The sequence below is a fragment of the Syngnathus scovelli genome, chromosome 16 (genome assembly GCF_024217435.2).
Source record: "Syngnathus scovelli strain Florida chromosome 16, RoL_Ssco_1.2, whole genome shotgun sequence".
Lineage (NCBI taxonomy): Eukaryota > Metazoa > Chordata > Actinopteri > Syngnathiformes > Syngnathidae > Syngnathus > Syngnathus scovelli.
The window spans coordinates 3,934,425-3,961,544 of NC_090862.1; the positions used below are offsets into that span (position 1 = coordinate 3,934,425).

Here is a 27,120-nt window from a genome sequence, read left to right on the forward strand (position 1 = left end):
AATCATTTTAGCAACTTTGCATGGGTTTCCGAATCCAGATCTCATCTCGCAAGATCATCTTTTAATTCTTTTCTCTTTTGTGGGATCAGACTTTTTTATTTACCTTGGATCCAGAAGAGGGTGATGGGTTATGACCGTAAGGTAGCATGCAAGTCACAACGAGTTTTGTTTACCGTATTTTCCGCACTATAAGGCACACCGGATTATAAGGCGCACCTTAAATGAAGGGCCCGTTTTAAAACTTTGTCTATATATATACATTTGGCCCGCGGGACGGACTTTGGACACGCCTGCTGCAGTGGCTCAATATTGGTCCATATATAAGGCGCACCTGATTATAAGGCGCACTGTCGGCTTTTGAGAAAATTTGAGGTTTTTAGGTGCACCTTATAGTGCTGAAAATACGGTACACTCCTAGAAGATGCTAAAAAGTTGTTTGAATAGATTGATGCTGAGAAAGGAATGAAAAGGAAAGGATCAGAGAGCAAAACAGAAAAGGAGTATGCGATTGATGCCAAGTCTGCCGCTAAGTGCAGACTGGGCTGTCGTCTAAAAGAGTGGCCTGCATGCTGACATTGATTTTGGCAAAGCTCTTTCTGCCGCTGTCGCACATCATTTGATTCGCTGGGTCTCCAGTAAAATCCGACAGCTAAATGATGCTCACCTGGTTGCTTGGATCATTTCGATTTGATCGCAAAACACTTTCCGGCCCCTTAAATCTCCTTTTTCAAATGACCATTGAAAGTTTATGCGTTTGGAGGAACAGATGCTCAGCTCCCTTTTCCTTTTTTTCTGGGAAGGATTTTCTGGTACCACTGACAGAAAAAAAAAAAAAAGCCAGAGTGAGGAACGACAGTTATGATTAATGTGGGGGCCATGTTCCTCTAAGAATATCTTCCCATTGCCCTCCATCTTAGCTAATGTAACCTGCCACGTGGGTCACTCATTACAGCCTCTGTGAGTGTGTGATGTCGTGTTAGACCATAACTCCTGGGACAAACCTTTTGGAGTAGATATTGGAATATCTGTGTGTGTGTGGGGGAGGGGGCGGAAGGGCGTCGGCACACTTTTGTCTGCTTTTTCTGCTAATGTGAATATTTTCTCCCTTCCTGTCTCAGGTACATGATGAATGTGACATGGGAAGGCAGAGACTTGTCTTTCACGGACGATGGGTATCAAGAACATCCAAAGTTGGTGGTCATTGTTCTGAACAAAGAGAGAGAGTGGGAGAAGGTAGGAGCTGTGTGTTCTGGTGTGACATTTATTTACTTACTTACTTACTTATTTATTTATTTATTTATTTATTTATTTATTTATTTATTTATTTATTTATTTATTTATTTATTTATTTATTTATTTATTTATTTATTTATTTAATCTATTATTATTTTTCATTTTTTATTATTGTTTGTTTGTTTATTTTTTTATTTTGGAGGGGTCATTTTTAAAATTACAAATAAATGACATTTTCTATTTTCATTTCTGTACTTGTGATTCTAAAATGTTTTAGCCAGCTTTAGTCATGGCGCAGCGGTAATTCTTAGTTCTCTGCATGCCTTGGGCGTCATGTTTCACTTTTCATTGTTTCTCTTCATCATTACTGTTTGTTTCTTGTATAAGCAGATACCATCATCTATCGCCACCTTCAGAAACGACAAGGAAAAAGGCATCACAGCATCCCTGTTTGATTGACAAGTTATCTCAGAAAATCCCTTTGCAGGAGAAAAAGAAACATAACAAAGACCAGAGCTCACCATTGCAATGCTGTGTGTTATTTTGGGCGCCTTAGCTGAGCAATGAGCTCATTGGCCATCAAGCCTTTGGATTGCCTTAACTAGTTCATTCGAGCGAGCTTCCCTAAATAAATGGCCGCTGTAAATCGCTAAGTATTCGCGCCATTGTAATGGACTTTAAATGGACGCCATGTATCTCCGACCGCTTCTCGCTTGCTTTTAAAGGCCTCATATTTAATAGCCCGTTTGGTCATGGCTGATGCTCGAGAGTTGTGTAGATAAAGCGTAAGAGGTGACCATGGTCACAATGAAAACAAGATGTGAGGAGGACAAATGGTGCTTCGATGGTTTTGACTCTCTGAGCTTGACTGGATTTACATGCCCTCTTAATTTGTTTTTCTATCTTTTCTATTTTCCCTCCAAATTAACAAATATGGCTCATCCATATTTGTCCCTTTTTCCTTTCTTCCCTCCTTGAGATATTTTTTTTCCCTTTCTTCATGTTCTTGCAAACTGTCAGTTCTTATTTACTTCTCCTCTTTTCATAACTCCTTTTAGTTCCTTCAAGCTCCTAAAGCCTTCAGTCCTATTTCCTTGCTGTCTTCTTTCTTAGCCTACTGCCTACTTTTGTCTACCTACTATTTTTACTCTTATTTCCTTCCTTTCCTCTCTTCACTACATTAATCATCCTGCCTGATTGTTCCTCCCGGTGTTACTTAGGCTGGATTTACACCGCAGGTCCAAGTGCCCAATTACGATTTAATGTCTTTTTCCTTTTTTGTATGCATTTCGAGTAACGCAGTGTCCTTCCTTCTTTCCTTCCTTCCCTCCTTGCTTGCTTCCTTCCTTCCTCTCTCCCTTCCTCTTCCTTCTTTCCTTCCTTCCATGCTTGCTTTCTTGCTTCTTTCCTTCTGCTCTCCCTTCCTCTTCCTTCTTTCCTTCCTTCCTTGCTTGCTTTCTTGCTTCCTTCCTTCCTCTCTCCCTTCCTTCCTTCCTTCCTTCCTCTCTCCCTTCCTTCTTTCCTTACTCTCTCCCTTCCTCTTCCTTCCTCTCTCCCTTCCTCTTCCTCTCTCCCTTCCTCCCTCCCTCCCTCCCTCCCTCCCTCCCTCCCTCCCTTCCTTCCTTCCTTCCTTCCTTCCTTCCTTCCTTCCTTCCTTCCTTCCTTCCTTCCTTCCTTCCTTCCTTCCTAACAGGTAACAATTGTACATTGTGTTACAATTTTCACTTTAGCCGCAAAGTCCCCACTCATTTTTTTGGGTGAAACGGGGACGTCCGTTTCCATATTTCATACGCACATGCTTCCACCCACACACATATGCACGCAGCATTCTATATCGATGTGCTATAAGGAGATAGAATATTGCTGGCCTGTGAAATTGATCAGCACCACTCCGCTGTGTTGCAGAGAAGAGGCAAGCGAAACAAGGAGACTCAAAAAGGAAACATAATTGGGGAGCTGATGTCACTTTCTTTCTTGCTCTCTGACTGGTGCAGCCTTCCCACCCAATGCACCAGGAGTCAGTGGCACGCAGAGATGAAAGACTTTTATGGATGATCAAGAGACAAAAATTCTGAAAGAGCACAAAAATATGGTTATAAACTCAAAAATATTGCATGAGTCCCCCCTCGGAGCAAGCGTAGGGAGTCGAGTCATCAGGAGAGGCAGAGATGGAGACAGATGAAAACTAGTAAAGCCCTCGAAATCGTCTTGATAGGGATGTCAAGTATTATTATTTTTATTTGTCTTATAGCTTCATTAACCTAACTGTATTCACTGATTAAAAAGCTGCATTTTATGCTTCATTCCTGCTGAGTAGATGGATTGTGTAATTTGCTTAAGGAACTGCTGCAGTATTTGCAAAATAATTGTTTCAGACAGCATGGGATTTGTGCTTGAAAAAATCACAGTGGAGACAAATGCAAAAAAAAAAACACATTTGAAGACAGCAAGGATTTATGCATCTTTTTAAAAAACAACCCCGGTCATCACGGGTTCAAATTCCTCTCCCAGCTCCTTTTTATCATCTGCTTTCTTGTTGCCCTCATTTTCACAAGCACACAGACACACACGTGCTTCCTCTACACATCTTTGGCACATGCGTGCACAGCCACACACCGAGGAAGCGCAAGCTCGACTTTCTCGACATAATTTTGTCTGACAGAAGTGACAGATATTATTTTATGACTGAATGCTTTTCCCCACGCTATTAGGGACTCTTTCGCCCATAATGCAAATTGCCACAGCTATAACTCTCCCACTGAGACGTGCGTACAGAAGGTGCACCATGAAAAGCGCTGTGATCTGATCCCTTGTTGTTTTTTAGTCTTCTCGCTCTTATGTTCAGCTTGGGTGCGCTTGATTGGGATTGTGTTTGTAAAGGTCAGACAAAGCATAAGAGCAAAGAGGAGGAATGGTGGAGCAACAGGAAATACTGGATTTTTTTTTTTGCTGGGGTCTGGAGACGCTCGGAGCATCTTCTTTTTCTACTCCTCGCTGAGTGTTAATTTATAACCCCTCTTTGTCTAATTAGAGGGAAGTAGAAAAAAATAGGGGCGGGGGTGAGTCAGATGAGCAATCTCACTCCATCCAAACTTTTAAATCCCACTGAGATAGTGTATCTCACTTTAGCAATAAAAGCTATATAAGAAAAATAATGCTCAGTTGATGCTGTCAGATATGAATTTATTTTCCCATTATGAAGTCTACGAACAATATTCAAAGCATCTTGCAATTTTGACGAGTCACTTCTAAATTACCGCCTTCATTAACAAATAGTACACATGATGAAATACACTTCATCTAGATAATTCCATTTTGTTTTGCGATACGGGTTGCCAGGTCACAAATAACGTGTGCGTTCTTAAACACTCCGCAATTTAATGTCTTCATGTCTTTGTTGTTCTGATTATGTTCGTCTTAGCTTCATTTTTTTTTTTTTGTACGACAGTCCTCTTACATTTATTGATTAGATTGACACTCGTGGTTTATTTTGGTCTGAAGAGATACACATGCTTACTGAAAAACAGCTGTGGGGAAATAAATGCAGACCTTCCCTGGAGAGACGAGGTGACACAAGAAACTGTGTACTGTCCAAAACAATTCATCCTACACACACACACACACTGAGGTGTCTACGGCAGTTGACTGAGGCGTCTCTAATCCTTGTCAGAGGATACAAAACCACTCAAAGGAAAACAATTAAAATGCTAATTTCATTTCCTACACATGACTTGTCAGGCAGGCTAAACAGTAATGTTAAAGTATGTTCAATAACCAACATCGGTCAGAGGGGAGCAATCACAATTTTCCCCTTATAGTTAACTAATTTTTTTTTTTTGAGTCAATTTGTCCAGAGAAGGCAAAAAAAAAGTCACGTTTATGCAAGCGTGTAAGTCGCTACACAAAATGACAAATCAACCGATGCTGACTACAAATGCACTGCGAAAAGAGCATGTATAAAAAATGTTTTAAATGGAGGGGGGGAGTGAAAGCAAGGCTTGCCTCTTTCTGCCTCCGTTCGTATTAATAATTGAGAGCGGAGCAAAGATGTTTTTTTTTTTTGCCTCTTTTCTCGCTGGCTTGACACAAACATAAGTAAACATCGTACGAGCGCACACGCACGTAACATGTTAAGACAGAAGTGGGAGGGATGAGAGCATCTATAAGAGAATCTGTGACATTGAGGCTTTCAAAACTTGATCAAATATTAATATTTGGGCAACATTCGATACATCGATACAAAAACACAACATGGGTGTCAGGTTGTACGATGGCGGCTGGCCATCTCACTCCGAAAAAGAAAAAAAAAACTCAACACAGATTATTCAAGACTGCTAATTCTGCTTGTATCATGCGCTCCTTCATCCCCGCAGATGGGGAAGCTGGACAACAGCAGCCTGACACTCAAGTATCCAGTCTGGCCTCGCTTCAACTCCTTCGGCGACGCCGAACTTGACGACAACCACTTGTCCATCGTCACCTTAGAGGAGAAGCCGTTTGTCATCGTGGAGGATGTCGAGAGACTGACCGGTACCTGCATGAGGAACTCTGTGCCCTGCAGGAAACATATCAAAGAGTATGTCCGACTTTTTATCACCTCTAAGCAATCTATATCTGCAGCAACTTGTCTCCCACACGCTGCTGAACTCAGCAATTTACCGTATTTTCCAGACTATAAGGCGCACCGGACTATAAGGCGCACCATTAATGCATCATGTCCGATTATTAATCCAAATCAAAGCATTCTCCATTTTATCTTTTTTATTTCAACTTCAGACACAACAAATTACTTTATAATCACAAAATAATGACCCATAGTCTTTGTGATTCATGATTCATAGTCTTCAGCGGGCCACTTATGATTGATTTCATGACACAATGCTTTGGGCCAGTTTTAATTTAGGAATCTGGTCCATATATAAGGCACACCGGACTATAAGGCGCACTGTTGGCTTTTGAGACAATTTTAAGTTTTTAGGTGCGCCTTATAGTCCGGAATATACGGTACTTCATTTCCAATTTTCTTTCTCCCAACTCTGGCCTGTCTTGAAGACATTAGATGATACGTAATCAAAGCTTTTATCTGATGGCACCACACTATTAATTCTCACCACACACATGCAGGCTCTCCGAAGATTGTTGTGCACGCTACGCACTTAAAGCCATCCATGTGTACACAACATTAGCAACTAGAACTATGCACATGAATGCTCACACACTCACACAAACACAGCTGATTAAGTTGTAATGGAGTCCCAGGGAAGAGGCAGTGAGAGAGATTTTCATCCAGAATCACTGTGAAGTAGGGCGGAGGATAATGCATCTCCAAGGAGCAACACACACACACACACACACAATCTGATATAAACTCACTTGTACCACATGTCCGCTCGCACAGTGGATTTCTGCCTCCCATAGCGCAATTCCCACTGAGGCATCCGCAATGGCCATTTGGAGGAAGAGGGGATGGATGCAGGGAAGTAAGAGGGGAGCTTGGGATGGGATCAGGATCATTCATGCATGCAGAATGGCAAATTTACTTGTCCAGGCTGGGCCTCAGAACAACCTCCATACACATCGCTACTCTGCCTTCCCTGGAGGCCTTTAGTGGTTCTATATCAAGTTGGCCTGGCAGCTTTACAAAGAGCCTCCATAACGTCACATGCTCTCTACTGGCTGGATAAATGTGCCCACTGTGATCAGTTATTATAGTTTTGAACTTTATGTTAGCGCTGTAAATGCTCCTGACAATCTCGTTGACCTCTTTTTTTCTGCCCTGATCCGTCAATCATTAGCTATCACTATAATAATATAAATAAAAAAATAAATCTGTATATAGAGTGGAAAAAAATCCAGATACATCTCCCAAATAGCCCTTCCACCGATTTACCATTTTTGTTACATGACGGAAATAAGAACGGGCAAGAATCCCGTTTTTGTTTGAGATCATTTTTGTCACTTTGACAGCTAGTGATTGTAAGTTTGCAGCGGAAGTAAGAGTTTCATTTCCCTTCCGACACAACATAAATCCTCCAAAGTGACAGTGTTCCAATTCCAAAGGTAACTTTAGTCATGACTGAATATTTCAAGTTTTTATCCCCCTCCCTTCTTTCTTCTCATCCTTCTCTTAAGTTTTTGTTCAGGTCGCAAAACTTAAATACAAGGTTGTATCGTCCTAATTAGCGCTCATCTAAAAGTTAAATGAGAGTCCCAGGTGGCAGACGAGTTGATGTGCAGATGGTGCAAGGTTTGACGATACACCGCGAGTTCAAAATAGAAGAAAGGAATACCCGCTGTTAATATGACAACCTAAGGTGAAAATGCAAATTATTAGGAATAATCTGTTAACGTGACGTATGTTTGTGATTCGACAGCAACACAACCGAGGCTGGAGGGACATACATCAAAAAATGCTGCAAAGGCTTCTGCATTGACATTTTGAAGAAGATAGCCAAATACGTCAAGTTCACCTATGACCTGTACCTAGTAACCAATGGCAAACATGGAAAGAAGATTAACAATGTCTGGAATGGGATGGTGGGAGAGGTAAGAGGAAAGTTTGATTGCAGCTAACAATGGATGATGAGCAAGACGAGCGCAAATCATAGTTATAGCCGTATAATTATCTTTAAATAATTGCTTTAGTCTCAAGGTGACGTCCCAGAGGTCAATTTAAGACAGCTAATTATGTTCGAGTGTATATTTAACAGCAGGAGCGCTGACTTGAAGATTAGCAGACATTTGGAGTGACTCCAACTTGCATATTTGATTTAGTGCAGTCGAGCATCATTTTTATTTTTACCAAAAATATTCCATTTGTTTTAATCTCCTTGCCTCTCTGCCTTCATTTTTTGTCACCCCGCCCCTCCCGCCCCCAAGGTGGTCTATAAGAAAGCCGTCATGGCCGTCGGATCTCTGACGATCAATGAGGAGCGTTCTGAGGTCATCGATTTCTCCGTCCCATTCGTGGAAACTGGGATCAGCGTCATGGTGTCCCGTAGTAATGGAACCGTGTCCCCTTCAGCCTTTCTTGGTGAGCATCAGTTCATGTTTTTTTCGGTTGGTTAATCCCACAGAGAAAGGTTTCCGAAATGATGTCTTGTTTGGGTTTGTGTGAAGTGTCATCATCTCGGGAGGTGAGCTGACAACACAGCCCGGTTGTGTTACCCAGAAGTCGATACTTGCTGTTCTAACAGTATCTGTGGGATTGACCTCAACACCTACTTGTGTACTTGGGTCCTCCTGAGAGGGATTATACTGTGCTTTAACAGCAACACACTATTTTGCTGAACAATGCCTTACCTTGTCACCCAAAAATAGCGATTGAGGTCAGTAAAAAAACTGATCTTTTATATCACGGCAGCCAGTGTGGTCATTTTTTTAAAAATATATATATTTTTAAATTAAATTAATTGAATATATATTTTTAAATGAATATAATATTAATATAATATAAAATTAATATATTAATTTTGATTGATTGATATCTTTATTTCGAACACATCCAAAACAAAAAAGAGTTAAAAAAAAAAACACTTTAAAGTGCCATATATAAGTCCGTACAACAAACAAACAAACAATAAACCAACAAACTGAAAAAATAAAAATAAAACAATAAAGGAGGAAGCATAGCTTTTTAGATTCCTACCCCTTTCTCATTTTATCCATTAAACTAATGATGCAACATATAAATCAGAACACAAGTCGATATACTTTCAAACTTATTTTTGTGTTTCAATTTTGCTTTTTGTGTCGCCATTTGGCATTTTTAGTCCTTGTACCCGCTAATCAACATATTTTTGTACCTTTTTTTACTAATATATTCATTTATTAAAATATATATATTTTTTTTATTTATATATGTATATATACAAATTTTTTTGTAACCCAGTTTGAAGAAAAAAAACCTTTGTACCTTTTTCATTAATATATTTATTAATTAAAATATATATTATTATTTTTTATTTATATATGTATACATACACATTTTTTTTTTTTTGTAACCCAGTTTGAAGAAGAAAAACTTTCCCAGCTTCAGGCGTCCACATGATGCCACACAGCCTTTAAGTCTGGTATGAAGACACACAGCCAGCCAACCAACATAGAAGCGCAAAAGCTCACGGCTCAGGCTTATTTCTGCTCACGCCAGCATGAAGTCACACACACACGCACGCTTAACATGTATGTATCACGCTGCCCTGAAAGTGGCAATTAAAAGGGCTTAGCTGGAACGCCCCATGATGGCTGCTCGCCAACGCGTTCTTGCAGCTCCTCCGCCATACGTTATAGACCCGCTTTAATCTCTGCAGTGGTGTTGTTGGCTCAGAGGGAGGAAAGAACTGCTGACACCAAGACTTCCTACGCCTCCTCACACTGTCAAACCAGAGATCTGCTTGTGTACATGCGCGATTACACACACACACACACTCGCATAGAGCTTTGGGGTTTAAAAGTACTGCCCGCAAACGTGTCGGATGCAGCACTGTACTCAGCAGCTCATGTGCGTAATTGATTTCCGCATTCCGATCATGGAAAGGAAGAATGAGACGAAGCGTGAATCCCGAGGAGTGATGTGTAATATTTTTTGAAATTGTGACTCAGCGTGTCTTATTAATACCAAATCCCTGTCATCTTATGTCACTCTCTCGTAGAGCCGTTCAGTGCATCAGTGTGGGTGATGATGTTTGTGATGCTCCTACTGGTGACTGCAATGGCTGTTTTTATGTTTGAATACATCAGTCCTCTCGGCTTCAACAGAAACCTGGCGCAGGGGAAAGGTAAGCGTGCGAAATGGTGAATTTTGATCTGCTTCATTTTATTTGATGTTATTTTACAACAACCATGTTAACTTCAAAGTACTTAAGTCTAAATTAATGCCTGCCGCTGGACGATGCCAAGTCGTAAAATCATTTCGCCTGAATTATACCTCCGATGCTTTTAAGACCAGGCACATTACAAACCTTGATATGAGCGGTAGATTAATAATTTGACATCGTCATCCAGACCCCCACGGGCCTTCCTTCACCATGGGCAAAGCTGTGTGGCTTCTCTGGGGTCTGGTCTTCAACAACTCCGTCCCGGTGCAAAATCCAAAGGGAACCACCAGCAAGTTCATCGTGTCCGTGTGGGCCTTCTTTGCTGTCATCTTCTTGGCTTCCTACACTGCCAACTTGGCCGCTTTCATGATTCAGGAAGAGTTTGTCGACCAAGTCACTGGGCTTTCTGATAATAAGGTAAAAGACAGATATACTGTGTGAAAATAGACATCCGTCCATTGATCCGTTAAAATATTTTCAAGCAAATAAATGAGGAGCAAGCAAAAAAAAGGGTAAAATAGATTTAAGGTGCAGGAGATTGACGTAGAAGCTTCTGACAACGTTCAAGGAGGTGCAGGGATGGAAGTGGCAACTGGCAGGGAGGGGGGGGGGGGGGCGAGTGAGGAGTTGTCAAAGGCCAGGACACGCGAGAGGATGCAAGACAACAGGCGGACAGATATGGGCCATGTTTTGATGGCTGAGGTAAGGAGAAAGGAAAGACATATGGGAGACAAGTGTAAAAAAAAAAATGGAGACGCAACGGGAGGGTTAGACAAAATAAAGACTAAAAGGCGATTTAAGGGACATTTGCACAGCAGGACTGGACAACAAACTGTGTTTGACTTAAAAAAAAAACGACTTCTAAGCTCCTGGTCAGTGACCCCCCACCACACACTCCAAAAAAAAATAAAAAAGGCTTTTAGTGTTAACCACTGGGGGATGAAAGGTCACAAATCTACTCACCAGAAAAGAAGCCTCATACGTTTTTTTAAGACTTACAAAGGTTACACCTGAATGGATTCATGTCTCTGAGAGTGTCCTTTTTTTTTTTTTAAGCTCCGTTTGCACAGCCAAATTTTGCGCAAAAACAAATCTAGTCATGAATATTTTTTTTTCTTTTCCAGACTACATAAAAGTTGCGTTTTAGTGTCTTTGTGGGCATTTCAACTAACATTAGTCACAACAGAAATCTAAAATTAAAATTAATTTTACATAAATCCTTTTTTTTTTTTAAGATCCTTTTGCATAGCCAAATATTGTGCAAAATATAAACACACAAGTCTAGTGATGAATTTTTATTTATTTTTTCCAGACTACATATAGAATTGCGTTTTTGTGTCTTTGTGGACTACCATTATTAATTACAACAGAAATCTGAAATTATTTTTACATAAAAACATCCCTGGTATTGGAATGTGTTAATTGCACCATGTTGCAGACATTAAATGTTTGAAATTAGCACAGGAGATAACAGAAAGTCTCAACATAAACAAAGACACAGACAGATTTAACAATCATGTGGGGAGTCATTTGCTTGCGTAACAGCAAAACTTGCATAATAAGCTAAAGGAAGAAAGTAGAGCGAGGCCAAATGAAAAAATCCATGAAAGAAATGTTGTGTAAAATGAGCGCAAAGTCGAGAAGCTGTATTCATTACAAAAGCAAAGTGCTCATGTCTCACTTTCTTAATTACCAGGGCCAAATTAGTCATGGAATAAAAAGGTTCAAATATGAGGCGGCTCGCCTGAAACATGAACCAATTTCTTCTTTTGGCTTTTTTTTCTCATTATATTTACAGTTTCAGAACCCGTATGCTTACTCGCCGCCATTCCGCTTTGGAACGGTTCCAAACGGATCTACGGAGAGGAACATCAGGAAGAACTACCCTTCCATGCACCAGTACATGGTCAAGTATCACCAAACAGGAGTTCAGGATGCTCTTGTCAGCTTAAAATCTGGGTATGGAGACACTGTGTGTGTGTGTTTGTGTGACTGCAAGGTGATTCTCGCATGTTTTGTTCAGCTTCTCATTACTACCAGCAAATTAATGAACGCACACAAAAAGGCTCGGTCATTCTCTTTTTTTTTTTTTCAGAAAAATGTATTTTTTTTTTTTATTTCTATATTTATAAAACCCAAATGATCAAGAAGAACAGGCTCGAATGTGAATGCACAGGTTTCTCACATACAAAGTGTGTGTGTGTGTGTGTGTGTGTGTGTGTGTGTGTGTGTGTGTGTGTGTGTGTGTGTGTGTGTGTGTGTGTGTGTGTGTGTGTGTGTGTGTGTGTGTGTGTGTGTGTGTGTGTGTGTGTGTGTGTGTAATTGCATGTCTACCAGTGTGCTTGCTCTTACGTATGTGACAGCTCCTGTGAGACTGGGGATGAATGAGGCTCCTCACTGGGAACAGCAGGATCTATTTTTAGTGCCTGCTCTCTAAAATGAGACTGGCTGCAGTTGGTGTGTGTGAGAGTGTGTTAAGGGTGGGAGGGAGAGAAATGAGGAGGGGGGGGGGGGTTAAGGGTTATAACATAGCGAATCAAGGACATATTGGAAGAGTGGAGTGCTTGAATAGCTAGATGATTAGAGGGAAAGATGGTGAGGGGAGAAGAGGAAAAATACAGGTGGGAACTCATCCTATCTTTTCATGGGAAGAGGAAGAAAGTGGGGTGCTTGAAGTCAAGGCTGGAAAAAAAATTGGTGGTGTGTTCAATCCTCACGCCTGGTGATCATGTCCAAGAGTCCTTGAGCAAGATTTTTTTCCCGGTAGGGCCTGACAGCCGTTCATGGCAACATCAATTTTTTTTTGTGTGTGTTTTCCTGGGGGTGTTTTCACCAAGTGTAGCCAAATTGTGAACAATAGCAAACTACTACTGTATTTTCCGGACTATAAGGCGCACCGGACTATAAGGCGCACCTTCAATAAATGGCCCATTTTAAAGATTTGGCCTTATATAAGGCGCCTTGGACTATAAAGTGCACCATTAATGCATCATGTCAGATTTTTAATCCAAATCAAATCATTTTATCTTTTTTATTTCAACTTCAGATGCAACAAATTACTTTATAATCACAAAATAATGATCCATAGTCTTTTTGATTCATGATTCATAGTCTTCAGCGGGCCACTTATGATTGATTTCATGACACAATGCTTCGGGACAGTTAAAATTTTGGAATTTGGTCCATATATAAGGCACACTGTCGGCTTTTGAGAAACGTTTAGGTTTTTAGGTGCGCCTTATTGTCCGGAAAATACGGTAATAATAAAATCTGACCTCTCAGTACCCTCTCGCAAATATACATTTACAGATCTCCAAGCAAAAAAAGCCTTAACAAAGCAAACATGTAGATGTTAGTGTGCATCTGCACTCAAAGAACGAACTGGCGGGTCTGCACTAATTCCCTCATTGATAATTCTAGTATTTGGCGGCATTAGCAGATGAGCAATGCTGCAGCATTCAGCTGTTTGAGGCTCGATGGCTGGATTAGCGCTGATCACACATAATGCTGACAGGCTTTACACGCGCAATCTGCTACAGCCGTCGGAAGTAAAACTACACGCAGGGGGAGTTTCAAATCATCTGATCGTATACTTTGAAATATAAGTCGCTTAATATTTTGGATTTTTTCGGGGGGAATACCTTGATATATTATTATACGTGTCTTCACTTATTTTGCTAACCCAACCTGGATATCATAATAGCAGCCTGGATGGTCTTTTTTTTTTTTTTTTTTTCCTCTCAGCTCCTGACCTGAAACAATGGAGCACAGTTCCACGCAATTACAGTGTGAAGAAGGTTCATCCTCCATGGCCCTGTGGCCAAATATGTTTACAGAGCTTCTCTTTTTACAGTAATCCTGAACTGATGTGGTTAAATCAGCTACACCGTAGAAGAATGTTCCATGGCTGTGGATCAACACAGGATCTTCATATTCATTCATCCTAAAGCTGAACTAACAAGCATTTTTATGTCATTCTGTTCCCAATTGCCCAAATTTATTCCATTAATGTTGCATGCCTGAATGTACTCATTTCCTACAACTCCAATTATTTACAGCCCGCTTCACACTTCCGCACATCGAGTGCTCCCCAAGGCTCTGTCCTCGGCCTCATCAACTTTCTCCTCTGTCATCCAGGTCCACTGCTATAATGAAACTCCACTTTACCTGTAATTTTTAGATGTATTTTTTGAATATTATTTCTAATTCAGTAGTCTATATGCTGTCCTTAGGGGGTTCTGAAAGGCTCTGTTAGCATGAATAATAATAATTATTATATTTATAAATATAATTATTTAATATATAATAATTATTATTATTTTCTTGTGGGTTTAATAATAAGAATTATTATTATTATTATTGTTATTATTATGAAACCCACAAAAAAATCACTTGTATAAACAAAACAGTATTCTTCCTTTTTTTAAGATTTTTTTTTTATAGTCAAACACAATCTCGCATTTATTTTCTCATCCTAGACTGTAGACTCACAATCTTCATGTGGCTGGAGCCACCGGTGGCTTAAGCTAATTACAAAGCTTAACTATATGCCTGTGAGCTTTTGTTAAAGGGCTGATCTGACAATCCGTAAATGCCAGCCGGTCGCCACACTATTAGCAGGTCTGTGTGCACGCCGTGCTATGAGTTACACTGGAAATGTCAAAGCTGAGGATGTGTGTGTGTATTTATGTGTGAGCGAGAGGTCAAAGGCAAAGAGAGAAAAAGATGTGTGAATGTTTGCCGAAAGTTTGTTGCCTCCAAGGCCCTATTACCAGAGAAGTGAATTGATCCGTACACCAACAGAACATTCTGGAGGGTCTCTCTCTCGCTCTAAAAAAACAATTTGACTCCTTCACATGTTGTCTTTATGCCCTCCCTTTTGTCTGATGCTCCTTCCTTGCAGTAAACTGGATGCCTTCATCTATGATGCCGCAGTGTTGAACTACATGGCTGGCAGAGATGAGGGATGTAAGCTGGTGACCATTGGCAGCGGGTAACTGAAACTTTATTTATGTTTTGTTTCACCGAGCCCGACTTTATTGACAGTAAAACTCGATTTGTTTCTCAATGTAATTACATGCTAGGATAATTTTATATTTTTCCTCATTCGATATTACGTTCTTGCTTGAGGTTGGGCTTTTATGCATCCCAACAGTTTTTTTAAATCATCTTAATAAAGATATAATCTCTTGTTTATGAGGCAAAACAAAAATTAACATCTGTATTTAATGTGTAGTAAAATAATGGAGATGAAGAGAGCTTTCAAATTTCACTGACATGTACCAGGATGCGAATTCTACAGCCTCGGAGCTGTTTTTTTTTTTTTTTTTTTTTTTTTTTTTTTCCTTCCTTCCTCCCTTTGGGTCGTCCGCAGAGGAATTATGTGACCTGCCTACTTCTTTTTCAATGCAATGACACAGCACCACTGGTGTCAGACGAATTGCAAGTTAGCTGAGCAGCCGCTTCATTGTCAACGTATCTGACACGGAGGGATTTAACGCTTTGATAAACTACAATTATCCCGAACCCTGACAGGAAGTAAACACCATGTTGGATGTTCACCCTAAAGCAGCTATATGGAGTAAATAAGATCATTCTAGAAGCTTGTAAAAAAAAAAAAAAAAAGATTGCTGCCATGGTAGAGTAGTCCTGACACCTCTTATAACAAATGTACATTTACTGTTGTTGATTTGTACAACTGTAGGGGGAGCCCTGGAGCAAAACAGTACAGTATGTAATTTGATTTCCCGTGCATGTTGATGTCATCACAATTCACTTGTATTGATTGAAAGCATCTGGTTAAGTTCAACATGACTATTAAAAAAATGGTGTTTGTGTTTGTGTGCGTTCGTTTGGACCTTGCTGCATTCAGGTACATCTTTGCTACCACTGGATATGGCATCGCTCTCCAAAAAGGTTCTTACTGGAAACGTCAGGTGGATCTGGCAATTCTGGCCATTATTGGAGATGGTGAGAAAAATTCCCTAGCCCCATTTTCACACGCAATCCAACGCTTGGGGGATTCTTGCGCCTGTTTCTTGCCAGCAATGTAATTCCTTGACACACACATTTAAAGCCTTGTCTGCTGACAACACAAAGGCGACGCGGTGAAGTATAAATAGTCGTTTGATGTTATTCTGGACACAAAAGGCTGCTTTTAAGAGTGTGAAATGTTTCCAATACAGTATTGCTCTCCCTGCAGTATTAAGTCTGTGTTGTGTAATTTGGCTGAATCTCATTTTATTATAAAATATGTCCATCCATCCATCCATTTTCTGCACCGCTTAGTCCCCACGGGGGTCGCGGTATTTATGATAAATAGATATATATATATTATGGATATATATATTATATATATATATATATATATATATATTTTTATATTTATTTATATATTTTTTTATTTTATACAATAAATAAATAAATAAATATATATATATATATATATATATATATATATATATATATATATATATATATATATATATATATATATATATATATGCTCCCATACAAATCAGACAATTAAAGTATGGTAATTAAATATGGAACGGTAAAGGTTAATGTCACCAATCTTGGGATGATAATCGAAATTATGATGCAAACAATGGTTGCATCGTCTACCTTATGTCCTTATGTTTAACTTGACTCTTAAGACGGTCAACAATTCATCACACGCTACAGAGTGAAGAACTAAATGGCGATAAATTCTGAGCAGCTTCCCCGGCTCCTCTGCAAAAAAAAAAAAAAAAGGCTCCAAGGCAAGCAATAAGTGAATGCCCTAAACCTTTTATCATAATGTGAGCATGAAAGCACTTTCTTTGATTAAATGATATCTTGAGTTTGTTCTTTTTTTTTCTAGGCCTAAAAACTTTATCAAACATTTAAGTGGTCTACCGCTGAGCACCATGTTGCAGCTTTCATTTTTTACAGCTTGAATTTATTTAATTATCGCCGCACTCCAGAGAGAGAATTAAGGTCTTTGTGAAACAAGCATGAGAAATATAAAGTCGGAAACAAAATAATGGAGAGCAACCATTGAAAATTGTCGAACACTATTAATCTTTGATTTTGTCAGATTTCTTCTTTTGTTGGACGTTTCAACTTAAGTGTTTGCTGAGAACTTCATGAAAGACCATCAAGGACCCCTGAGCACCTCGCATCCAAAGCATTTCAAAAATCAATATATATATTTTTTTTTGCTTTGCTTCTCAGGTGAAATGGAAGAATTGGAGGCTCAGTGGTTAACGGGCATTTGCCACAACGAGAAAAATGAGGTGATGTCAAGCCAGCTAGATGTGGACAACATGGCGGGGGTCTTCTACATGCTCGCCACTGCCATGGGGCTGTCCCTCATCACCTTTGTCTCTGAGCATCTCTTCTATTGGAGGCTCAGATACTGCTTCACTGGGGTCTGCACTGGCACACCAGGTCTTCTCTTCAGCATTAGTCGGGTAAGAAAATTCTGAGGTTCTCACCCTCAATCACTCGTGTTACTCAGCTTTCAATACAAAACATCTTGCTTGCCAAGGTTCTGATGCATTAAATCGTTTTGTATACATAGTTGCGAGGAAATAAACATTGAGGGAATGTTTTCATGCCCCGGTGGGCCGGAGACTCGATTAATATTTAAGCTATAACCCCAATGAAAGATTTTTTTTTTCTTCCAGTATTTAAGATTGATTTTCCTCCAAAAGCAGGAAAAATAAATCTGTGGAGAAAGATGAATGTTCTTTGTGTAAAAGTCAGTACTGGTTCAATACAAAGTGACTTGCTGAGTCACTGCCAACTGAATGAACTGTACACAGCAAATAATAATGTTTCTTCTCATCTCTCCTCATTTTTTTTTATGTTCAATTCATGCTTTTTTTCATTTCATGTTATCGTTTGATATCTTCACCTCGGTGTCTTCTGTTATTGTGTTTTTTATGACTCATCGTTCGAACAATATCCGTGCCACATATTCATCAATCTGTTGCCACCATGCAGGGTATCTGGAGTTGCATCCACGGAGTTCACATCGACATGAAGAAAAAAACCGATCTGGACTTTAGCCCGCAAGACAAGATGCTTAAGCTGATTAAATCAGCCAAGCACATGACCAACATGTCAAACCTGGCCGGCTCTCACATGAACTCACCCAAACGTGAGTTCATGCACTCGGCGGGCCCGATGATCATGGACATGATGGCAGAGAAGGGCAACTTCATCTACGCTGACAACCGAAGCTATGCTCCCAAAGACGTGATGTACGGGGACACGGGGGACTTGCAGTCGTATCTTGCTACCCGCCACAAAGACCACCTGAACAACTACATCTTCCAAGGAGGCCAGCATCCTCTCACTTTGAATGATGCCAATCCCAATTCGGTGGAGGTAGCGGTTAACGCTGACACGGTCCAGACAAACGCCAAACCTCCTCGAACCCTGTGGAAGAAATCGGTGGACACGCTTCGCTCGGTGCCGCCGGGAACTTCCCCCATGCCCGACATGCTAATGCCGGACCCTCGAATGTCAATGAAGACTCAACGCTACCTCCCCGAGGAAGCGGCCCACTCTGACATCTCTGACTGCTCCAGCAGAGCAGCTTCCTACAAGGACCCAGAAAACAACAAGCACCTGAAACCCAAGGACAATTTAAAAAAAAGACCCGTGACTTCCAAATACCCAAGAGACTGTAGTGAGGTGGAACTCTCTTACCTAAAAACAAAACAGGTCAGCGGTGGAACCAACCAACTTGTCAGAGGAGCCGGAGAGAAAATCTACACGATTGACTCCGACCGAGAAATGAGCTTGCACTCGGACCCCGTCCACTACCGGGAGAGTCGTGGTCTCGCCGCCGATGAATTGGAATACCCTGAAATATACTCTGACCACAGTGATAATTATCGAAAATGCGATCAACCCATCATCCATCTGAACTCCTCCCCGCTGCACCACCCGGATTCCGATCTTCTGCCCGACCCGACGTACGGCAAACACTACAACATGAAAGAGAAAAACCTTTCCCCGCACGAATCAATCGATCGCTACAAACAGACACACTGCCGTTCCTGTTTGTCAAAGGTTACGACTGCCGGCTACCCTCCAGGAGGGACGTTCACCCCTACGGGATCCGCCACGGCTTCTTCTACCCGTTCCCCGTATAATCGATGCGAAGCATGTCTCCACACAGCCAATCTGTACGACATTAGTGAGGACCAGCTTCTTGCAGATACCTTGGTTAGCCCCACCATGCACCACCAACAACCGCAGCAGCAGCAACAGCAGCAGCAGCAACCCGATGAAATGTTCGGTCTGTATTGGCCGCAAACGGACGGACCTCATGTCCAGAAGAGAAACCGCTTGAGGCTTAATCGTCAGCACTCCTTTGACAACATATTGCTAGAAAAGCCCAAGGATTCAGATCAGGGCCGACCAGCGCGCAGCGTCAGCCTCAAGGAGAAAGATCGCTTCCTGGACTCTACGGCTGATTCGCATTACGCCAACCTCTTCAGCATGCGTCCCTACTCCGGCAGACTGTTTGGCAGCGGATCCCAATCCATGATGTTTAATCACAATCTGGAGGAGAGCAAAAGGAGCAAGTCCCTGTACCCGGCCCATGGCTCGGAAAACCCTTTCCTCAGCCACTCGCTGAGGGACGACACCAGCAGCAGACTGATCCACGGGCGTAGCTCTTCCGATATTTACAAACAGCTGGCCGTGGCTTCGCCGGCAGCGATTCTCGGAGCAGCTCCCATCAAAACATGCAACGACGCGAACAATCTCCGTTCTTCCGTTAAATCCACCACCTCATACTGCTCACGGGATGGGCGGATAGCTAACGACATGTATAAGAAGGAGCATGTCATGCCTTACGCTGCCAATAAGACTTGTGCGTACCCAGCCTCACGCGGCGTCCTTAACTCAGCTCAGCTCAGCAATAGACGAGTGTATAAAAAAATCCCCAGTCTGGAGTCAGACGTTTAGTCACAGATATGTTCTCATCCCTGAATTTGTATTATAATTTTCTTCAACACCGAGGGATGTCATAGCCACACGTTTCTTTTCTCGACATTCTATTCCGAACGAACCTTCGCCCGTTTGGGTGTAAATGTACAGCTTTGCAGGTAATATCATTATTTTATTTTATACCATGTACTGATCACTACTTCGAAGCGAGTACTTTGCCATAATGTGTCGTGCCATACCTGGTAGAAGAAAAAAAAATCGGGCTCCATCACTTTAGGTGGTTTCAGAAATGATTTGTTGTGATTGTATGAATGGAGAAACATCAGAAGATCCTCCCGATCCATATTCTTGCTGTTGTAGGGATTCTTTACAGGGAGACTTTATTTGTCGACCTGAATTAGGGCCATCTCAGGAGGGCAGGATGCCACAATAAGCCAGTCCAACAGTCTGCTGCTTATTAAACTGACAAATGTGGCTATTGTGATGCCTGGCAGAGCACAACGTGGGTGAGATCAAATGGACATGAGAGGAGAAACTGAGGCTGTGGCGGGAGTAGTGTAGGTGCTACCGATGAATAATGTTTACAGACTGATTAAAAAAAAAAATGACAACATGGTAGACAAGCAGAAAGACTGAAGCAAAGTGCTATATTTTTTTTATTCTATTCAAATAGTTTTAGAGATTCCGCCACTGGAATCCATCTGTAGGCTTTGAGTGTTTGTTAGCACAGTAATAGTTAGTTTTCAATTGTTTTTAAAAAGCAGAGCTTTCTGAAAAGCGGTAGATTTTATTTATTTTTTTTTGCATGGGATTTTTTTTTTTCCTGTCCCCATTGTAGTTGAGAAAAACACACATTCTGCAAAATATATTTTTGTTGTTTCTACGACAAAGGGGCTCCCTTTCCCGTCATGTGGTGGATGAACGTTTGTACAATCGAACCTTTGACCTTAGTAAATCAGTGTCATGTTTAGAGGCTTCTGCTACTGCTGCAATAGAGAAAGAATGGTAAAGAAGGAAAAAGAATTAAATCAATTGGAATTGTTCGATGAAGACGTTTTTATGACCTCCTTGCAGATGACTTACAGGGTACTAGTTCTTTCTGAAAAACAGGTGACTCGATCCCTCCCCCCCTCCCCTTCCTTAATTCTTTACCTTCACTCAACAATGTAGAAGCTGGTCAATTGATTTTCATAAACAGTCAAGCAGGGTTATGTCTTTATTTTTCCTGTCGTAAGTTGGATGGATGATGTGAGCCAGGCAAGATGGTATGGTGCAAGTCATGTGTCATTTTGACCCATTGTACACTTGACTGGCCATTTTTGGTACTTTTCAACAAGTACAGTTGAGAAAAGACAAATGAAAATTTCATCTGACATTGATTTGCTTGATTGGCCTCACACAGATAAATTGTATCAAATGAAATATACCTCAGGATGATGATGATCAGCATTTTGAGGGAGCGTCAAAGTGGCTATTTTGTCGAAAAATGTTCGGAGTGGCTCCTTCTGACGTGTCAAGGTCTTCCAGTTGAGGAGGGAAAACGGGATTGGGTTCATGGAGTAGGACGTGGCTTTGCTGTTTCACCTCGGGGCCAAAATGTGCACTATAAAAAAATGAAAGACTTAAATGTCCAAAAAATGAGCCACCCTTTTATGAAAATGCATTTTTTGTTGTTGTTGATTTTTTTTTTTTTTTTATGATGGTATTTGACTGGAATTCAGTTGAAGCTCAATGACCACATCATATCACCCTTTCTTACTCTTGTAATACTACCTTCTATTGCTTCAGATTAACCCAATGACTGCTGATTTTTTTTTTCTTATATGCATATTTATTATTAACATATATATCTCCACATGCTGCTTGTATGAGCTGATGAGTGAACAATGTTCAAATGTAAAAAATGATATATATAAATATATATGATACATATATGTGTATATATATATATATAAAAATATATATGATACATATATGTGTGTATATATATATATATATATATATATATATATATATATATATATATATATATATATATATATATATATATATATATATAAAATGAACCCTTGCATTTTTGCATTTTATGATGGACTCATGGCAATATTTTTCATTCTTTCTACTTTTGCAGAACTGTCATGTAAACTGATGCCGTTTTATGTTGGAAGGCACCCAAACACACCCTCGTGATGACAACCCTGCTCTTTTTAATGGCAAAAAAAATGTATTTTAATTACATTTAATGATAAATAATGAGGTGATGGCATGCAACCCCAGATGTAATAATGTTTTCTGTTTTGTTTCATTTTGTCATGATTGTTATGATCACTAATGCTTTGTAACCAGGCGTGCGTATATACATATTTGAGAGAGATTGAGGGGGGGGAGTTCTTATCTATGTTAATGAAGACGCTGCTGCTCTTTTGGGGGAGGAGGTGTATTCCGACTCACTCGTTGGCGTGAGGGGTCATTATCAGGCCCCGTTTTGCCCAATGGGATTACAGGTCAGAGGTCAGGGCTTAATTTGGCATGGTGGGACATCTTTGCTCTTCCTCCATGGCAGGTGAGAATTGAAAATGTATCACCAGCTCTCCTTCTCTCTTCCCACTCCTTCATGTATAGTCAGGACTTCAACTGTGAAGAAGACAAAAAGAAAAAAAAAAAAAAAAAAGCAACCCTTGACCTTTGAGTCTGCTCACCCTCCAAAGATATGAGACCTCTTTCTTTATGGTTTGCTGTAAGAAAAGCTTTTTTTAAAAATTATTCATTTGGGTAAACTCAAAAAGACTTTTAAGGAACTATTTTGAATATACTTAGAAAATGACACCTGTAAACATCACTTGTAAATTCATACTGGAATACATCATCATGGAGAATTATAAATGATAAAGAGTAAAAACAATATTTTTTGTGTGAATTTCACAGGAGCTCTTCTGTGCACTGTCTCTCTTCATCTCTCTCTCTCTCTTTCTCTCTCTCTCTCTCTCTCTTGCTATCTCTCTCTTTATGTAGAGCGACTAGAATAAAACGTCACCATTCACAAGATCCGCTGTCCTGTCAGAATTCTAAATACACGTGCCAACCGGCTTTTTATTTTTATCTGTTTTTTTTTTACTGCTATAATAATTCACATTTCATCCATTTTTGCTGTTTGTATTTAAAAAAAAAAAAGTCAAATCTATACAACCGCTTCCAAAATAGTTTGAAATGTGCCAAATTTAAATAATCCAAATATTGGATACATCAAAAAGCTTTTGAGAAATGTGTGAAACAAGAAAAGCTCAGAAAATGTGTCAGAGAAGATTAATCGATTAATCGAAACCTAATCGATTTCCTAATTAATCGACGCCTACTTTAATGGATTGCTTTTCGAGATTTTTTTTATTCTACATCCCAAGCATCCCTGGGTTTCGTTCCGTAGTTCTCGACCGACGGATTGTAAGATTGACATGTAGATGCAGTCGCTTTACCGGATTGTCGAGCCGAGTCCGAAAGCAAAGCTTTCAATTTCCCGGTTGCTTTACGTTTCCACTCCGACAAATTTTGGGTAATAACCAAAAAGGACAAGATCGTGGATCCCAGAGGCTGAAATGAGCTTTTTTCCTCTGGGCTCACCCTTTGGAGATAAGGTGAGGAGTTCAGTCATCCGGGGAGGGATTGGAGTTGACTTGCTGATCCTCCACATTGAGCGTCGCCGGCTTCTGTGCCTTGAGCATCTTCTTATCGTCTTACCTTACCTTGCCTCCAGGGAAAAGTGTGAGAAGACCTTGAGGCACAACTAGGACATGCTGGAGGGATGCTCCTGGCTTGGAAACACCTCAACGTACCTTTGTGGGAATTAGAAGAGGTGGCCTCGGGAATAGGGCTGCTGAGGTCATGGTTCCTTTTGTGACCTGAACCCAAATATAATGCAAAAAAAAAATCACTCAACAGTTGTGAACATTCCACCGTGCCCTCGTTCCAACCTTTTCTTCCACATGTGGGTCCTTATTGTATGCGTTATTTTTTTATGCGTGTCAGTTTAACTGAGCATCATGTTGCCATTTGGGCTAAAGCTACATTTACCATCTGCCTCATTTGTTCCTTCCTTTCCATGGGACTTGGATGCTTATCTCCCGCTCCATAAAATCGTTAAATCCATCTGCTCTTGCTCATTCAGGAAGGATTTTGCTCTTTAACAAACACAATTGCACTGTAATAATCCGTATTGACTTTCCAATCATTGATTCCCTCCACTTCAACCCTGAGTCCAACCGCATCTCATGAAATGTCAAAATAATAAAACGTCAGTGATTTCTACTCGCATTACCCCAATTTAAATGTCAGCATCTTTTTTTTTTATTTATTTCTTTATCACAGTAGAAAAAGATAGATACTTGATTCACATCACTGTATTTTATAGAAAATTTTAAATTACATTTGCTACTTTGTGCCTCATTCTTGTGACCTGATGCTGTGACCTTTCAAAAGTGGCGCGGATTTCTGCCACAGGGTCAAGCTTGAGACACTTCAGCTCATGCGACAATGATTTTTCTTTTCTATCTCATCTTTTTTTTTATTATCGTTGTATCATGAAAGCCTTGTTTGTCTTTTGTGTGTGCATATTATAACAGTTGTCACTGAGCAGAGAGTTTAAAAAAATGTGATGATTGTATTGATCTGTGTGTGTGTGACCTTCGGGCATGTTCAAGCCACACAAGATTGAATTTAAGCCTCTTAGCATCCAACATCTGACCCATTCACAGACCCTGTTTGTTTCTTTATCGTAATTCATTCAATTTTATTCCGATAATGTAGCCCTTTCAAAAAAATCCATTAGAAAATAATTTGAAGACCTTTTAAAAAATTATTTCGAGGTCGAGACACTCATATTCAACTTGGCACACAAACAATCCAGAGATATTAGATACATAATTCAAGATTTTGTGGTTATATAATTTGCTTACGTAAATCCTGGAATGGATCGGCGATAACCAGGATTCTAACTGCTTGTTTAACAAAGTGATGTCTTGAAAAGTTGCTGAACATAACATATTATAAAATGGGCTTTGGAAAGTGAGACCATAAATAGCGACATAATCTTGCCTGGGGACATGGATGTTGTTTCTACCACCTGGAAGTCATGTGTCCTGCTTAACACGTCCTTGAGCAACATGCCGCAGCGACGCTACCTGCTCTACTTTCACTCGGAGCGAGAGAGAGAGAGAGAGAGGAGGAACTCAGATAAAAATCTGTTCAAATTGGGCTGGTTTTGAAAAAACAAAAGTCTAGTCTTTTGGTCATTGAAATTTTTCATGCAGACATAATGGACACAGTGAGGTTCTCTTCAACGTATTCTCCAGCCCCCTCACCCTACCACTGGCAATGAAGAGAACAGACGGATAAAAAAAATAAATAAATAAAAAAGCTCAAGGCCACAAGGCAACAAAACTGCGCAACAAAAGCCCAATGCAGTTGAGCATCTGCATGTTCTCTGTCAATGCAGATTTGAGTGAAGCGAGCTACATCTGTTTTCAGCGGGGGCTTTTTTTTTTTTTGTTCTTTGACCTCATCTGTGTTGTGTATTGAGACAGAATTTGACTTCACTTTATCCTTTTAGATTCCAAGCCACAACTACATCATGACCCTATGTATCGTTGTATACACCCCTAGGTGTGTGTGTTTTTATTTTGGGGGGGGGGGCATCACTTTTCTCAGAACAAGTCCTTTAAAAACATCAAATCACCTCAAGGGGCCACTGACCTTCTTGTGAAGAGGATAAAAAGATTACATAAAAAAAAAACATTGAAATTCCCCCAAAGCATCAACCTTCTCCACAGCAGTCACGCCAAAACTCTTCAAAATCCTCTTTCCTTATATTTTGTCATGACCTAGGTTGTAGAATCATGTTTTAAAGTTTATACTGTGATTCACACACTCCTCCATCATGCAATTTCTTTCTTTTCTGAAGGATGGTGAACTCTAAAAGGTAAGTGGTCTGAAAGCCTCAGTCTGGAGCCACGTGTTTCATTTTTAGTTCTGTCTGATTTCCCTGAGTCTGCTGGAAGATTTTTCAACCGACTGCACAAGTTAAGGCCACATGGGAGAACTTTGATGAAACCTCGGCTCTCTCTTCTGGGCTCTGTTCCATTTTTGCGCATCATTCCTTTCATTTCTCACTTCACGTCAGAGCTCTCTCCAGTGAAGACTTTTTGGAGGGGTGGACACCCTTCTGCTTCTCTGAGTGTAGGCAATTGGTTCAATTTTGGAAGGAGAGTCAAGAATTGCCTTTCTCAAAAGGGATGGACATACAGTATAGTGCAAATACCACCGCTGTCCATGGTGCTGATGGAGGTCCATTGTGCATTAGGGGGCGAAAAAAACAAAAACTGATTGTTAGTATACAAATAAAAGTTATAAAAAAGTCAAAGTTTGTTCTCTAGAGTACCCACACAGCCATCAAGTGTAAAATGAAACAGCAAAGTGAACATTTTTGCTATCTGCCTTTCTGTGAGCGAGCCTTTCTGAAATTTGTGAAGCAATTTAGCTAATATATAATTTGTCATCTCCTGCTCTGGAGGGAGTCTCGGAGTCTCCGGAAGTCAGCACAAAAAGCGGCGAGCTATTTTGCAAATTGCTTTTATGTAAAATGGTTATTAGAAGTGTTATAAAAGTTGTTAGAGTGGGCCCCTGACTTTTTACAGTTCCACTGACGCATCAATTATTTGCAGCACTGACGATATGTTGGCTATGTTGAGTAACCCTCATTTTGCACTTTGAATAAGAGAATTGTGCCCATCCAAAATTAATATTAAAGTCATTTCCCCGTTGTGATTTCTGACCGAAGAATGTCACACACCTTTTATCAGAATCAGAATCAGAATCAGAAAACCTTTATTGTCATTCTACATAGTACAATGAAATTGGAGACCTCCATCCAGTGCATGAGGTAGACACAAGTAACAGTCAAGTAATCGACTAGTAGAAAAGTAGATGAAATAATCAGAAACAGTAGTGCGGACAAAGTGCAGTAATAGTGCAGGAGGAAAGTGTCATCAGTGTCGGCTGGAGTTGAGGGCGGCTATGGCTTGGGGAAAGAAACTGTTTCTGAGTCTGTTTGTCCTGGTCTTCATTTGCCTGT

General features: G+C 40.3%; 1 protein-coding gene across 2 annotated transcripts in view; it reads left to right on the top strand.

Annotated features, from left to right (window-relative positions):
- grin2aa (glutamate receptor, ionotropic, N-methyl D-aspartate 2A, a) overlaps window positions 1-23,045 on the top strand; it is a 67,606-nt gene extending 44,561 nt beyond the window's left edge. Inside the window, exons 5-16 of one of the 2 annotated variants that reach the window (XR_011088323.1) lie at window positions 1,119-1,233; window positions 5,607-5,809; window positions 7,608-7,779; window positions 8,113-8,266; window positions 9,885-10,010; window positions 10,237-10,466; window positions 11,848-12,008; window positions 14,953-15,042; window positions 15,922-16,019; window positions 17,265-17,503; window positions 18,039-20,158; window positions 22,132-23,045. Coding sequence is in view for 1 of the 2 variants with exons in the window: in XM_049744853.2 (XP_049600810.1) it covers window positions 1,119-1,233; window positions 5,607-5,809; window positions 7,608-7,779; window positions 8,113-8,266; window positions 9,885-10,010; window positions 10,237-10,466; window positions 11,848-12,008; window positions 14,953-15,042; window positions 15,922-16,019; window positions 17,265-17,503; window positions 18,039-20,018 (3,568 nt within the window). In the remaining variant the exon portion in view is untranslated. Of the gene's footprint in view, window positions 1-1,118; window positions 1,234-5,606; window positions 5,810-7,607; window positions 7,780-8,112; window positions 8,267-9,884; window positions 10,011-10,236; window positions 10,467-11,847; window positions 12,009-14,952; window positions 15,043-15,921; window positions 16,020-17,264; window positions 17,504-18,038 lie in introns of both variants that reach the window. The other variant, XM_049744853.2, reaches the window with a different exon arrangement.
- Window positions 23,046-27,120: the final 4,075 nt, after the last annotated feature.